Source organism: Phyllobates terribilis, unplaced genomic scaffold, assembly GCF_046119375.1.
Source record: "Phyllobates terribilis strain yellow unplaced genomic scaffold, ASM4611937v1 Scaffold_2__4_contigs__length_985480577, whole genome shotgun sequence".
NCBI lineage: Eukaryota > Metazoa > Chordata > Amphibia > Anura > Dendrobatidae > Phyllobates > Phyllobates terribilis.
In genome coordinates this window covers 801,646,235-801,661,812 of record NW_027362762.1, presented here as the reverse complement: position 1 = coordinate 801,661,812, position 15,578 = coordinate 801,646,235, and the positions used below count along the sequence as shown (strand labels likewise).

At 45.9% G+C, this 15,578-nt stretch overlaps 1 protein-coding gene across 1 annotated transcript in view; it reads right to left on the bottom strand.

The window, feature by feature from the left end:
• The window catches only part of SMS (spermine synthase), a 208,845-nt gene extending 194,220 nt beyond the window's left edge, over nucleotides 1-14,625 (bottom strand). Inside the window, exon 1 of the mRNA XM_073667504.1 lies at nucleotides 14,390-14,625. Within this exon, the coding sequence (XP_073523605.1) occupies nucleotides 14,390-14,606 (217 nt within the window). The 5' untranslated portion in view covers nucleotides 14,607-14,625. The remainder of the gene's footprint in view (nucleotides 1-14,389) is intronic.
• Nucleotides 14,626-15,578: the final 953 nt, after the last annotated feature.

The window sequence follows — 15,578 nt, the reverse complement described above, 5'->3', positions numbered from 1 at the left end:
TGTGTATAGCAGGGCTCCCCAACTCCAGGTTGACAGGTTCCCTTTAAGATGCTCTACACCAGTGTTCCCCAACTCCAGTCCTCAAGGCCCACCAACAGGTCATGTTTTCAGGATTTCCTTAGTACTGCTCAGGCAATAATTCCATCACCTGTGTAATAGTAAGGAAATCCTGAAAACATGACCTGTTGGTGGGACTTGAGGACTGGAGTTGGGGAACACTGGTGTAGAGAATCTTAAAGGGAACCTGTCACCCCCTGGGCGATATCAGACCTCTACTATGGGCATACAGGGTGTAGAAAAGTAAATCTATACTGTATGGCCCATTGTAGAGGTCTGATTGCAGAGAAAAGCACTTTAAATCAATTCTTTTTTTTTCCACAGGCTTGGAGTCCGGGGGACGCCAAGCAATCCCCGCCAATGTGCTTATTATTCCCCTAAATCCCCACCTATATGTTTAATTATCATATCCCCCCCTCCCCTGGGACTTTGGACTTTTTTTTGTACGGTAGAACTGTGCCTTTATACGAGCGCTCAAATGGTCAGGAATATAAATGATCATGCAAATTAAGTCCATTTTTGTATCTACAGAAAAAGGTTCTCTGCATTTTTTTGTACTGTTTGTCTTGAGAAGTCTCCAACAAAACTGTGAGACACAAGTTGTTCCTTCAAAAAAAGAAATTCTAATGCCAAGCCTTGAACTTAATTAGGTTTTGAATGGATGTCTCACAAGAAGCTAGAAAATAAGTGAATTCATTCAGCTGCCAGTTCTTGCCGTTTCCTAATGTATTCTCAGGTTCAGATTCAAAATCTTCACCACTAATATTACGAAGGCTACCTGTACCAAGTAATAAAATATACTACCAGTTACAGATCCTAAATTTAAAAGGTAAAGTGGTCTGATGGTTAGGGATAGATGGACAGTCCCACAATGGGTATTTATCAATGAGGTAGAACGGGATCTCCGGCACCCTATTCTGGTGAGTGGCGACTGATCACACATTTATTACCTATCCTGTAGACAGGATTACCCCCTTTAATGGGGAAAGAAAGGAATTAATTTAAAACGGATAGTGAAAAAAATATATATTTTTTTTTTCAAATTTGTTTGTTAGCCATCTTGGATGTCAGGATTACCAGCATTTGGGGATATATTTTACAGCAGACACATAGACCATAGGAAACAAGATTCTGGAGAAGACTGATTGGCTACTATCTAATAGCTTTCTAGGTATACAATGGTTGTTGAACAGGGAGGGGAAGGAGGTGAGCTGTGACTATCACATTCATGCATTATGAATGATGAATGATATCTGCCTCCGGCTGTGATATCGAGGTGTTAACCTTCATGGTAATCCTGCTTGTGATAACTGCTGAAAAGTGAAAATTCTTTTCTCTATGGAGAACAAGCGATTGATCGTGTTGCTGTGATAAGTTTCACCAAATGAAATCTCTTTCAACTTATTAAGTCATTTATGAGTAATCTGTGTATATAAATGAACAATTGTGAGGCGCCATCAAAGATTGCTGGGGGTAGTGATGATATCAGTGCAGAATCACCTGCTGAATTTTGCATTTCCTTACAAATAAAATTGTATTTAAAGGGGCTGTCTCAAGTGGCTATCTACAAGATAGCATCTTCATCTTTGCAGCATCAGAAAAGCGCCAGAGCACTGCGGGCATCAGAAGAGCGCAGGAGCACTGCGGGCATCAGAAGAGCGCAGGAGCACTGCGGGCATCAGAAGAGCGCAGGAGCACTGCGGGCATCAGAAGAGCGCAGGAGCACTGCGGGCATCAGAAGAGCGCAGGAGCACTGCGGGCATCAGAAGAGCGCAGGAGCACTGCGGGCATCAGAAGAGAGCAGGAGCACTGCGGGCATCAGAAGAGCGCAGGAGCACTGCGGGCATCAGAAGAGCGCAGGAGCACTGCGGGCATCAGAAGAGCGCAGGAGCACTGCGGGCATCAGAAGAGCGCAGGAGCACTGCGGGCATCAGAAGAGCGCAGGAGCACTGCGGGCATCAGAAGAGCGCAGGAGCACTGCGGGCATCAGAAGAGCGCAGGAGCACTGCGGGCATCAGAAGAGCACAGGAGCAGGTGGAACAATCTCCAGAATGGGGGTCTCCTGTCCCTCTAAACAAGCAGCAGCATCCAGGTGCAGAATGAATGTGTGCGTCTCACTCTATTCATTTCTACAGAAGTTAGCCGAACAAGTGTTTAGGCCTGTTCCTTTGACAAAGAAGCGATAGCAGATAGTGATGCCCATGTGTAGTCTTTAATCTACTCATTCTCTGACAAAATGTAATGGCCAGCACCTGCCTCACCGAGCAAGCCTGGGGTTGGAGGACACCATTCTAGATATAGGCTCCAAATGTTAGACCTGCACCTACCAAACACATAGTACTTTTCTTCATGCTATCATCCCTCTTAGGCTAGGGTCACACGACTGTTTTCTCTGTGGTCCGATTATGCTAATCAGATTCTGATCAGAGTGGTATTTAATTTTCTCTGAGGTGGAAAAAAAAAAAAAAGTTTCTCCACCTTCTCCATTATATCAGTCCGTGAAAATCGGACCTATAGACTTGAATGGGTGAGTGACATCCGATGCCCGGAGACAGATCATGCATGCTGTGATTTTTTTCTTGGACATGTGAACAGCCCCATAGACTAACATAGGTATAAATGCCATTCGTCAAAGCCACAAATAGCCCTCGTCCGAGTAGGAAGCCCTTAGGCTGAATTCATACAAGTGTATGGAAAATCAGGCGTTTTTCACCCAGAAAAAAAATGACAATTTTAACCCCTTTAAAGCCCAAGAAGTACTAATATGTATCTGCGCCCTGGGCTTTAAGAACCTGATACGTATTAGTACGTCTTTGCGATCGAGCCCACACACATGCTGTGCGGGTGCGATCGCAGCCGGGTGTCAGCAGATTGTCACAGCTGACACCCGGTGCTATGTGCTGGACAACATCCGGGTCACCAGACAGCAGAAAGATATTTTGGTCACGCGCAGTGAATGACCAAAGTATCTTCTGCATCTGCAGCGCTGACAGCCTGCATAGCACAAGGATGGTGCTCCATCCCTGTGCTATACAGGCGATCAGAATAAAAAAAGTGAAAGTCCCAGAGTGGGACAAAGAATAAAAGTAAAAAAAACTGTCAGAAAGGGAAAAAAGAAAAAAATTGTAAAAATCTTAAAAAAAAATAATCTATCAAAAATAAAAATATAATGTACCCATCAATAAATAATATTAAGGAAAAAAAAACAAACAATAAAAGTACACATATTTGGCATCGACGCGTCCGAAACGACCTGACCTATAAAACTGTCCCACTAGTTAACCACTTTAGCGAACACGGTAAAAAAATAAAAATAAAAAACGAAGCAAAAAACAATGCTTTATCATTATACCGCCAAACAAAAAAATGGAATAACACGCGATCAAAAAGACGAATATAAGTAAAAATGGTACCGCTGAAAATGTCAGCGGCCATACAGCTCCATGAGCCGAAAAATAAAAAAGTTATAGCTCTCAGAATAAAGCGATGCAAAAAAAAATTTTTCTATAAAAAAGTTTTTATTGTGTAAAAGCGCCAAAATATAGAAAAATGATATAAATGTGGTACCGCTGTACACGTATTGACCCGAAGAATAAAGCTACCTTATCAATTTTATCACACGCGGAACAGCATAAAACAATTTTTAAAAAAAATTCCTGAATTGTTGGTTTTTGTTTATTCTGCCTCCCAAAAATCGTAATAGAAAGCGATCAAAAAATGTCACATGCCTGAAAATGGCACCAATAAAAACGTCAACTTATCCCGCAAAAAACAAGCCATCACATGACTATGTCGGCCAAAATCTGGAAAAATTATAGCTCTCAAAATATGGCGATGCAAAAACTAGATTTTACTAAAAAATGTGTCTTTTAGTGTGTGACAGTTGTCAATCATAAAAACCTGATATGATTCTGGTATCGCTGTAATCGCACCGAACCGAAGAATAAATTCGTCTAATCACTTATACCGCACGAGGAACAACGTAAAAAATAAACTCTAGGGTTAGGGTTAGGGCAGGGGCTAGGGTTAGGGCAGGGGCTAGGGTTGGGGCTAGGGTTGGGCCAGGGATGGCCTAGGGATGGCCTAGGGATGGGTTGGGGCTAGGGATGGGGCTAGGGTTGGGGCTAGGGTTGGGGCTAGGGTTGGGGCTAGGGTTGGGGCTAGGGTTGGGGTTGGGCTAGGGTTAGGGTTGGAATTTTTTTCAAAAGTAGAAAAAAAAAAAAAAGATGACGATATCGCGACTAGTGTTGAGCGCAAGTGCTCGCTACTTGAGTTTGCATCGGGTGCTCTGGTATGCACTGAGTATCGCGAGTGCTCAAGTGACATGCTCGAGTCTCCGCCCCATATGCTTCGCGGCCAAAAAAACCTTGCGGGGATTGCCTGCCATGCACAAGCGATCCCCGCGTGGTTTTTTTTGGGTGTCTATTAACCGTGAAACATGTGGGCGGGGACTCGAGCATATCACTCGAGCACCCGCGATACATGGTGCATACCTGAGTACCCGATGCAAACTCAAGTAGCGAGCACTTGCGCTAAAGACTAATGATAACTTATTCAATATGATGACCTAATGTTATCAAATTCTTTGTCGTACCTCTGTGTTCAAAATGTTCACTATACCCCTTGATAAAATCCTTGAGGGGTGTAGTTTGTCACTTGTGGGAGGTTTCCACTATTTAGGCACATCAGGGGCTCTCCAAACACGACATGGCGTCCATTCTCCAGCCAATTTTGCGTTCAAAAAGTCACACAGTGCTCCTTCCCTTCTGAACTCTGCCGTGCCCAAACACTGTATTTTCCCCACATATGGGGTATTGGCGTACTCAGGAGTAATTGCACAAAAGTTTTTGGGGTCCATTTTCTCCTCTTACGCTTGGGAAAATAAAAAAATTGGGGCTAAAACATCATTTTTGTGGAAAAAGTTAATTTTTTTTATTTTCACGGCTCCATGTTATAAACTTCTGTAAAGCACTTGGGGGTTCAGGGTGCTCACCACACATCTAGATAAGTTCCCTAAGGGGTCTAGTTTCCAAAATGGTGTCACTTGTGGGGGGTTTACACTGTTTAGGCACATCAGGGGTTCTCCAAACGCAACATTGCGTCCGCTAATTATCCAAGCAAATTTTACAATCAAAAAGTCAAATGGCGCTCCTTCCCTTCCGAACCCTGCGGTGCGCCCAAACAGTGGTTTTCTCCCACATATGGGGTATCTGCGTGCCCAGGGGAAATTGCACAACAAATTTTGGGGTCCATTTTTTCTGTTACCCCTGCGAAAATAAAAAAAATTGGGTCTAAAGTAACATTTTTGTGAAAAAACTTAAATATTAATTTTTTTCTTCCACATTCCAAAAATTCCTGTGAAACGCCTGAAGGGTTAATAAAGTTCTTGAATGTGGTTTTGAGCACCTTGAGGGGTGCAGTTTTTAGAATGGTGTCACTTTTGGGCATTTTCTGTCATAAAGACCCCCTCAAAATGACTTCAAATATGATGTGGTCCCTAAAAAAAAGGTTTTGTAAATTTTGTTGGAAAAATTAGAAATCACTGGTCAACTTTTAACCCTTATAGCTCCCCATTAAAAAAAAAAAAATTTGGTTCCAAAATTGTTCTGATGTAAAGTAGACATGTGGGAAATGTTATTTATTAACTATTTTGTGTGACATCTCTGTCTGATTTAAGGGCATAAAAATTTAAATTTTGAAAATTGCAAAATTTTCAAAATTTTTGCAAAATTTCCATTTTTTTCACAAATAAATGCAAGTGATATCGAAGAAATTTTACCACAATCATGAAGTACAATATGTCACGAAAAAACAATCTCAGAATCAGGGGGATCAGTTGAAGCGTTCCAGAGTAATTACCTCATAAAGTGACAGTGGTCAGAATTGTAAAAATTGGCCTGGTCATTAACGTGCAAACCACCTTGGGTTGTAAAGGGGTTAAATCTGTATGCTATCTGCTTGCCATCTGTATGGTAGCCGTCTGATATGTGTTTAAAATGGATGCCGTATGTACGACGTCCATTTGGCATCCAATTGTTTTTGCGCAACCATTGAAGTACATAGAAAAATCTTATTCATAAAAAAATCAGACTAGCGCATGCTGCGATTTACATCACACCAACTGTTAGCCTGTGTAAAAAATAATTTATGCGAACATAACCAATCACTAAAACTGAAGCGTCGGTTTTACTGACGGGACAGCACTCAGACTGAAAACAGGTTCATGTGAACATACTTTTACAAGTGAGAAAACATGTGTCCTCTGCCATATTTGAAGACGGCAGAGGAGAACATGAGCAGTTGTACATACCAACCCCTATCAAACCCCCTTTCAACACCCAGAAGAATTTTTAGTCTCTTCTGTTCTGGGGACTATGTGAAGTTATGTACGATTTGTACATTTCAAACTTGCCCAGACTTTTAACTATACACATACAGTACATTTTCTATGAATTTGTTACAAAAACATTACACTCGGATGCAATATTGCAGGAAAGCAACACAAATTTTCATTTCATGTGCTAGGTGTCTGCTTTCATAAACTACCTACAGTGGGGAAAATAAGTATTTGATACACTGCCGATTTTGCAAGTTTTCCCACCTATAAAGAATGTAGAGGTCTGTAATTTCTATCGTAGGTACACTTCAACTGTGAGAGACAGAATCTAAAAAACCAAAAATCCAGAAAATCACATTGTATGATTTTTAAATAATTAAACTGAATTTTATTGCATGAAACAAGTATTTGATCATCTACCAACCAGCAAGAATTCTGGCACTCACAGACCTGTTAGTTTTTGTTTTAGAAGCCCTCCTACTCTGCACTCATTATCTGTATTAATTGCACCTGTTTGAACTCGTTACCTGTATAAAAGAAACCTGTCCACACAATCAATCACACTCCAACCTCTCCACTATGGCCAAGGCCAAAGAGCTGTCTAAGGACACCAGGGACACAATTGTAGACCTGCACAAGGCTGGGATGGGCTACAGGACAATAGGCAAGCAGCTTGCCGAGAAAGCAACAACTGTTGGCGTAATTATTAGAAAATGGAAGAAGCACAAGATGACTGTCAATCTTCCTCGGTCTGGGGATCCATGCAAGATCTCGCCTCGTGGGGTAAGGTTGATTCTGAGAAAGGTCAGGAATCAGCCCAGAACTACACAGGAGGATGACCTGAAGGGAGCTGGGACTACAGTCTCAAAGATTACCGTTAGTAAGCAAAAAAGAAGGGGAGGCGGGCACCATTATGTTTGATATGCTTAGTAGAGATCAACCTGTTGCATGAAGAGGCATATGCAAAAAAGAAGGAAGGAATGCAACATAACGGGATCTCAACACAAAAAATATATATTTTATTTTTTGAGCCTTCATTGTTTATCATGTACTTATGTGATTGTTTGCTCTCTTATGTCCTTTCTAGCAGGGTGGTTTAGAGGTGTCTTAGCCTGATTCTGGGCTATTTGACATGTTGTTTGTGGGTTTTATTTGTTTTTAATTGTTAGTGTTGTGGCTCGCTTGTATAACAATTAAAATAAAATATATATTTTTTGTATTGAGATCCCATTATGTTGCATTCCTTCCTTCTTTTTTGCATAAACATTACCATTAGTAACACACTACACCATCATGGATTAAAATCCTGCAGGGCAAGCAAGGTCCTCCTGCTCACACTAGTACATGTCAAGGCCCGTTTCAAGTTCGCCATTGACCATCTGGATGATCCAGAGGATGCATGGGAGAAGGTCATGTGGTCAAATGAGACCAAAATAGAACTTTTTTGGTATCAACTCCACTCACCATGTTTGGAGGAAGAAGGAGGATGAGTACAACCCCAAGAACACTGTCTCAGCAGTGAAGCATGGTGTGGGAAACATCATACTTTGAGGGTGCTTTTTTCTATAAAGGAGACAAGAAGACTGCACCGTACTGAAGGGAGAATGGATGGGGTCATGTATCGCGAGATTTTAGCCAACAACCTCCTTGCCACAGTAAGAGCATTGAAGATGGGTCGTGGCTTGGTCTTGCAGCATGACAATGACCCGAAACACACAGCCAGGGCAACTAAGAAGTGGCTTCGTAAGAAGAATTTCAAGGTCCTGGAGTGGCCTAGCCAGTCTCCAGACCTGAACCCAATAGGAAATCTTCTGGAGGGAGCTGAAACTCAATGTTGCCCAGTGACAGCCCCGAAACCTGAAAGATCTGGAGAAAACCTGTTTTTTTTAGATTCTGTCTCTCACAAGTGAAGTGTACCTACGATAAAAATTACAGACCTCTCCATTTTTTGTACATAGGAACTGCATTTTCTGATACATAGGAAGGAAAGGAATTTTTCAGGAAGGGCATGCTTAACTGTAAAAATCCAATGTAAAATGGTATGTAGTAATGGAGGGCAAGGGAGCGCATGCTATTTCTGAACAGGTAATGAAGTTATGTCTTCTCTGAGGCCAATGGAAATGTTAACGTATACTGTTCATGCTAAGTGCACACTGTGTCCGTACATGCAGACTTCTCGTACGTAAAGCTATACTGGGAAAATTCAGGGTTTTTTTTGGTGGGGGTGGGGTGGTTTGGTTGGAAGGGATTATTTACACATGGCAGTTCTGTGGCAAAAATTTCAAAGACCTAAAATCTGTTTCGCACATCTACATAGGATTGTTACTACATCTAGAAATTTCAGCAAAGCCCATTTGAATGAATGGGGCAGTCTCAGAAGTCTCTGCAACAAACTTGCTGACTGTGAATTTGACCTTAGAGCCCTTAGAGAAGAGGTGCACAACCTGTGGCTATGTCGCTCTATGTGGCCTCCAGTCACCTGGTCACAGAAATGCTTGCCTGTGTGTGCTTGTCGCATGTAGTTCCAATAAACAAAAGAGGGGTAGCACATAGTCATCTCTGTGACACGCCTACATTTTAGAAGAATAGGGACCCTTGACCCCTCAATGGGGAGAGTCACATTCATGCATGGCTTTCTCTTCTCCTAAGTCAGGGACGTAAAACTCAAACACACAGAGGGCCAAAATAAAAAAACTTGGATAAAGTCGCTGGCCAGCCAGTATACAGTATAGTGGGCCCCACACAGCCCTCCATACAGTGTAGTGGGCCCCACACAGCCCTCCATACAGTGTAGTGGGCCCCACACAGCCCTCCATACAGTGTAGTGGGCCCCACACAGCCCTCCATACAGAATAATAGGCCCCACATAGTCCTCCATACAGAATAATAGGCCCCACATAGTCCTCCATACAGTATAATTGGCCCCACATAGTCCTCCTTATAGTATTATGGGTCCCATATAGCCTTCTATACAATATAAAGGGCCCCACAAAGTCCTCCATACAGAATAATGGTCCCACATAGGGGTGGTGGTTCTGGTGTCGTGGGTCAAATATAATCACCCTGTGGGCCAGAATTGTTCCCACGAGCCAGTTTGACATGTATGTCCTAAGTGCTGAGGGTAAAGGGACAAGGGGGTAGGTTCCGCTTTCTGATCTACCATCAGGCATTTATGGCAAATTATTCTGATTTGCTGAAAAAGTCTCATTTGGTAATACCCCTATGACTTTTTTTATGGACCTTGGAAGTAACTCAATAAGATAATGTTGCACTCGGACAGAAAAGGTTGTGCACCCCTGCCATTAAGCAATACCCGTATTTTATTAGTTTTTATAGACCAGTCTTTTACAGTGAAATAGGCCCTTCTGTCATCTTAAGGATAATTACTATGCATTTAGAATGAGCAGATGTTACCAAGCTGCCGACAGTAAATGGCTACAGCCATCATCTACCTCTCTCATGAGTATTAAGAGCTGTATACAAAGGAAAAATGAAAAATGGAGACCTGGACTAAGAAATGACAAATCCTGATATTGTACTGTCAGTAGGTTTCATTGTATATCTCTACCTTGAAATTGAATGTTCAGAAAAATCTGGATGAGTATGTGTCCCTGTTTGTACTGTCATGGCCGCTACATTATGCATTCATGTAAGAGTGTAAATTACCAGCCCTCCGGGGAGTACATCTATTTACAGCGTTACCATCTGAAATCTGGGTTATGTACAGTTCAGCAGATATATGGAAATAAAAAAGATCAGTTTCCTCCACAGTATACTGTGTGATGAGAATTGGGATAATTGCACGAGTGCACTAGTGATCGCCTCTCCCCGGCCCTCACCGTCCAGACTGATAAATGGCTTTGTAGTGGCTCCTACAGCTACTGACCCAGATGCCGGGTTGTGTGGGATACACAGGGAAAGCTGGATGTAAAAACGTCAGTGTGAACGTATCTTATAGGGGGTGTTCACACGCTTTTTGTTGTGGATTTTTCAGGCTGAAAAATCAAAGTCCAAAAATCATTTAAAAGAAAAATTGGGGAGCGTTGTTTTTCAAGCAAAAATGCCTCAAGAACTGACATGTTGCTACTTTTCAATGTGGAAAAAAACACATAGAAAAAACAGCATCATGTGCACTATAGGCATGTTTTCACATTGAAATCAACAGGAAGCACATTTAGAGAATTTAAAGTGTTTTATGTGGATTTTGAAGTGGATCCGTGTTTGTGTGAAGATACCCTAAGGCTACATTCCCACGATGAGATTTTTACGTTTCGTAATTTTGGAAAAAATGCAAGTAAATGATTTTATTTAATAGGGGCAGAAATGGTGCAAAAAATCTGCAACATCAAAAGTAGCAAAAGCTCCTTGCGGTAACGTAGCCTATGGGTGAGTGCACCCGGTGGGCGAACAGGCCGAGTTTTTCTAGTGGAAACAACGTTTTTACCTTGTTGCTGCAACCTTAGGTCTTTAAAAATGTTTTCCACTGGCAGTGGGTTTTTTTGTTTGTTTTTTTTTTAAGAGTTTTTCAGGTGTTTTGGGGCATCTTTTTTAGGCTAGAATCACACCAGCTATGGCATCCGATGGGAGAGCTCTGTTGCGAGCGGGAGCGGAGTGTCATGCTACTGTGCTCCGATCCTCTCGCATGAGGGAATCACAGCACAGCTGCGGAGGAGACGGAGAAAGTAATTTCTCCATGGCCTGACTCGTCGTATATCGGACTGCAATGGGATGACATCCGAGTGCAGTCCGATGTTTCACATGCACCCATAGACTTGTATGGGTGCGAGTGAATCGAGTCTCGCTGGGATTTTTCTTTCATATCGAATTGTCATGAGAAGGTAATCGCTGATCTGCACTGCCCCATAGAACACCGGGCCAAGCGCTATGCGATGTTTTATCACATAGCACTTGGCCGTGTTTATACTTGAAAAGGTGCCCATCTTTTCATCTTTCCCACTGACTTGTATTGGAAAGTACACAGCGTCTTCAGAATGGAATACACCAGAAGCTTGGACGTATCACCCATCAAAGAGTATGGTACTATTCACGTCAGTTTATAACGGACTCTATGTCAAGAAAAAAAAATCACAGAGACATGACTGTTTTCGATCCAAGTGACAGATCAAAATGATCCACATAAGTCCATAGGTCACAGTGAACGCTGACCAAACACTGAGGAAAATCTGATGCAAAACACAGATGTAGAACTTTTTTTTTTTTTTTTAAACGTATGGTAAAAAAAAATTGGCGTCTGAATGAAGTCTTGGGTCGATTGTTAGGTTCTGATCAACTAATGAACTTGTTGGTTGGTAGATCTCTACTACATGTCCATAGGCCAATGACCGTAAATGAGCATTCAGCGGATTATCGGCCCGTGTAAAAGGGCTTCACAGTGGTGACGGTCAGGTGAAACCGGTCCTCGTGTCCCAGGTGAGTGCAGGATTCTATACAATTGGTGCCTCCGCTATTTAGGCCAAGTTGAGATGTCTGTCAGGCACAGTCTGAGTCTCCTGGTTGGACTCTCTAGTCTCATATATGCCCATGACATTGTTGAGTTCAGGCAAGGAGACCCCCTATCGTCCTGACATCGTGGTCTGTACTCGGACATCTGAATTCGGCCTTATAACTACTGTGACCCATCACTATCTGTGAAATCATACTGACAATCTGAAGATACACGTCAGATCTGCAGTTTCTACCAGGGCTGTGGAGTCGGTAAGCCAAACCTCCGACTCCGACTCCCTCATACATGGCTCATGTTTAAGTGCTAAATTTACTGTAGCACAGATTCATCTCAGCTAAAAGTCTAGACCCTTAGATCAGGAATAGGACAGACATTTATAGGACATTTCAGAACTTTCCCAAATTCTTATGAAAACAATATTCCCCACAAACTGCATTGAATTACTGTACCCAATTTATTATATATTTTAGAAGTCAGAGTCGGTACATTTTATACCGACTCCACCAATATGGGCTCCAACTCCACAACTCCGACTCCACAGCCCTGGTTTCTACTTTTTAAAACCAAACATTGATCGGCTCCTGTGGCCGTGGTTTTTCGGGGTGGCACACGGGCATATCGCAATAATACTGAAAAAGGTGCCAAACTCCCATCATTTATACAAAGCTAGATGCAGATATGGTTGTCTGTGCCCCCAAAAGCAGACAACAAACCTGTGCCTACCGCTGTCAGTGCAGCCCAATGCTGTTCCCCCCAGAGCAGACAATGCACCTGTGCCCGCCGCTATCAGTGCAGCCCGATGCTCTGCCCCCCAGAGCAGACAACGCACTTGTACACACCGCTATCAGTGTAGTTCAGTGCTGTGCTCCCCAGAGCAGACAATGAACCCGTGCTCACCGCTGTCAGTGCAGCCCGATGCCGTGCCCACCTGTCAGTGCAGCCCGATGCTGTGCCCCCCATAGCAAACAATGCACCTGTGCCCACTGCTATGCCCCCCAGAGCAGACAATGCACCTGTGCCCACTGCTGTCAGTGCAGCATGGTCCTGTACCCCCCAGAGCAGACAATGCACCTGTGCCGACCGCTGTCAGTGCAGCCCAGTGTTGTGCCCACCGCTGTCAGTGCAGCCCGATGCTGTGCCCCCCAGAGCAGACAATATACCTGTGCGCACCGCTGTCAGTGCAGCCCGATGCTTTGCCCCCCAGAGCAGACAATGCACCTGTGCCCACCGCTGTCAGTGCAGCCTAGTCCAGTACCCACCAGAGCAGACAATGCACCTGTGCCCACCGCTATCAGTGCAGCCTAGTCCAGTACCCACCAGAGCAGACAATGCACCTGTGCCCACCGCTGTCTGTGCAGCCCGGTGCTGCGCCCACCGCTGTCTGTGCAGCCCGGTGCTGTGCCCATTGCTGTCAGTGCAGCCCGGTGCTGTGCCCATTGCTGTCTGTGCAGCCCGGTGCTGCGCCCACCGCTGTCTGTGCAGCCCGGTGCTGTGCCCATTGCTGTCAGTGCAGCCCGGTGCTGTGCCCACCGCTGTCAGTGCAGCCCGGTGCTGTGCCCACCGCTGTCAGTGCAGCCCGGTGCTGTGCCCACCGCTGTCAGTGCAGCCCGGTGCTGTGCCCACCGCTGTCAGTGCAGCCCGGTGCTGCGCCCACCGCTGTCAGTGCAGCCCGGTGCTGCGCCCACCGCTGTCAGTGCAGCCCGGTGCTGTGCCCATTGTTGTCAGTGCAGCCCCGTGCTGTGCCCACCGCTGTCAGTGCAGCCCGGGGCTGTGCCCATTGCTGTCAGTGCAGCCCGGGGCTGTGCCCATTGCTGTCAGTGCAGCCCGGGGCTGTGCCCATTGCTGTCAGTGCAGCCCGGGGCTGTGCCCACCGCTGTCAGTGCAGCCCGGTGCTGCGCCCACTGCTGTCAGTGCAGCCCGGTGCTGTGCCCATTGCTGTCAGTGCAGCCCGGGGCTGTGCCCATTGCTGTCAGTGCAGCCCGGGGCTGTGCCCATTGCTGTCAGTGCAGCCCGGTGCTGTGCCCATTGCTGTCAGTGCAGCCCGGTGCTGTACCAGCACATACAAAGGTCATGCGTGCGGCGAGACTAAACAGCATAATCCACACTGACAGCCCCGTGTCTGGCCGCCTAGGCCCGGTTGTTTCTTGCACGTTTATACATACCGTGTCTCCGTACACATGAGGTGACAGCACACACAAGCCGTGTATAGCGGCTCGGTACAAGCCGGCGGTGGGGCCCTGTAATAAGAACATGCCCGCCCAAACCACTTCGATGCTATTCGTGAACCATGTAATAAACCCTGGAGACGTATGGAGCAGCAGCACCAGCAGAGCCCGAGCACACAGCGCTACCTGCCCACACCGGCTGCAGCGGACACATTACCGCTTCCTGTGCGCCCACTTGTCACCTTCAGGGGCCAGGAGCAGTGCCCGGCTTCAGGAGAGTGGGCGCCCACAGTGAGGGCATGGAGCCGCTCGCCCTCCCCTCTTTAGACAGAGCGCCCTCCCGCAGTCTCCCGCCGTGCACGTTACCTGTGCCACCGAGCTGGAAGTCGAGGGTGTTTTGTCGCACTGCTGCCATAGTGAGCCCTGTGCCATGCCTGGGGGAGGCGACCGCTGCTGCTGCTGCACTGCCCTGTGTCACAGACAGACTGGAGAGTGCGCCGGCCCGGGCTATAGACCTGAGGGAGGAACTGCAGCCTGAGAGCAAGGGAGGAGCAGGAGAGGAGCAGCACTGCTCTGCGGCCATGGCCGCACTGCTGGCACAGTACATGGATGGCTGGGATCAGGCCTCCTCTGTAGGCTGTGTATGTACATGGCTGGTGATGGTGGGCGCTGGGGAGGCTCCTGCCACAGGGCAGACTTGTCCACAGGGTCACATGAGGCCAAAAGGTCCATAGACCCTGCAGATTATCCCCCCATAATGCACCAGCACTGATCACAGTTAGCCTATGTGCCCACGATGCAGAAATGCTCGGGATTTTTCCTGAGTGTTTCTGCATCTCCCTGGCAGAAAAAACACATGCGGATTGTACATGCGGATTGTACATGTGTAGCACCCTGAGGATTCGGCTGCTACAGGGGTATTACACCTCAAGCCAGAGGTGTGGTATTCCACTCCCGGGTAAGGATGGAGTGTGGAACTGAGCTCAGTAGGCTGCATACACTACATACATCCCATTTCCGGGGGACAGACCGACGGTACTCCCACCAGTTTATGTGCAGGTACGATAGTGTCTGTCCCTGGCTGGAGTGGGAGGGGGGTGGAACATCCCAGTAGTGTAGGGGCAGATAGGGGGAGCAGTCTGGGTAATGCTAGGAGCTCATTGGGTGCTGGTCACCTGAGCTCACACATAGAGGGAGTATATAAGGTGGGAACCATCTTAGATCAGGGTCAGACAGGCAGACAGCTACTAGTCAGTCTGTTGTAGAGGGTCAAGCAGTCCTGAAAGAAGAGAGAGAGGAGTCAGAAGGACCCAGAGGGGAAGAAGAGGGAACCCCAAGAGCCCAAATACAAGCAACAGGGTGAAGGGTTGGCACAAGGGTACCGGATCCCAAGCTGGTGGAGGGCACTAATCCTCAGCCAGAGACCGGAGGTTGTGGGCAGGATCTGCCACAACCCCCCACTAAATCCACCCGAAAGGCAGACCAAGCATAGGGTCAGGGAACCCAGAAGAGGTGTACCCACCAAGAGACCCAAGGGAGCCGGACATAGGTGGAT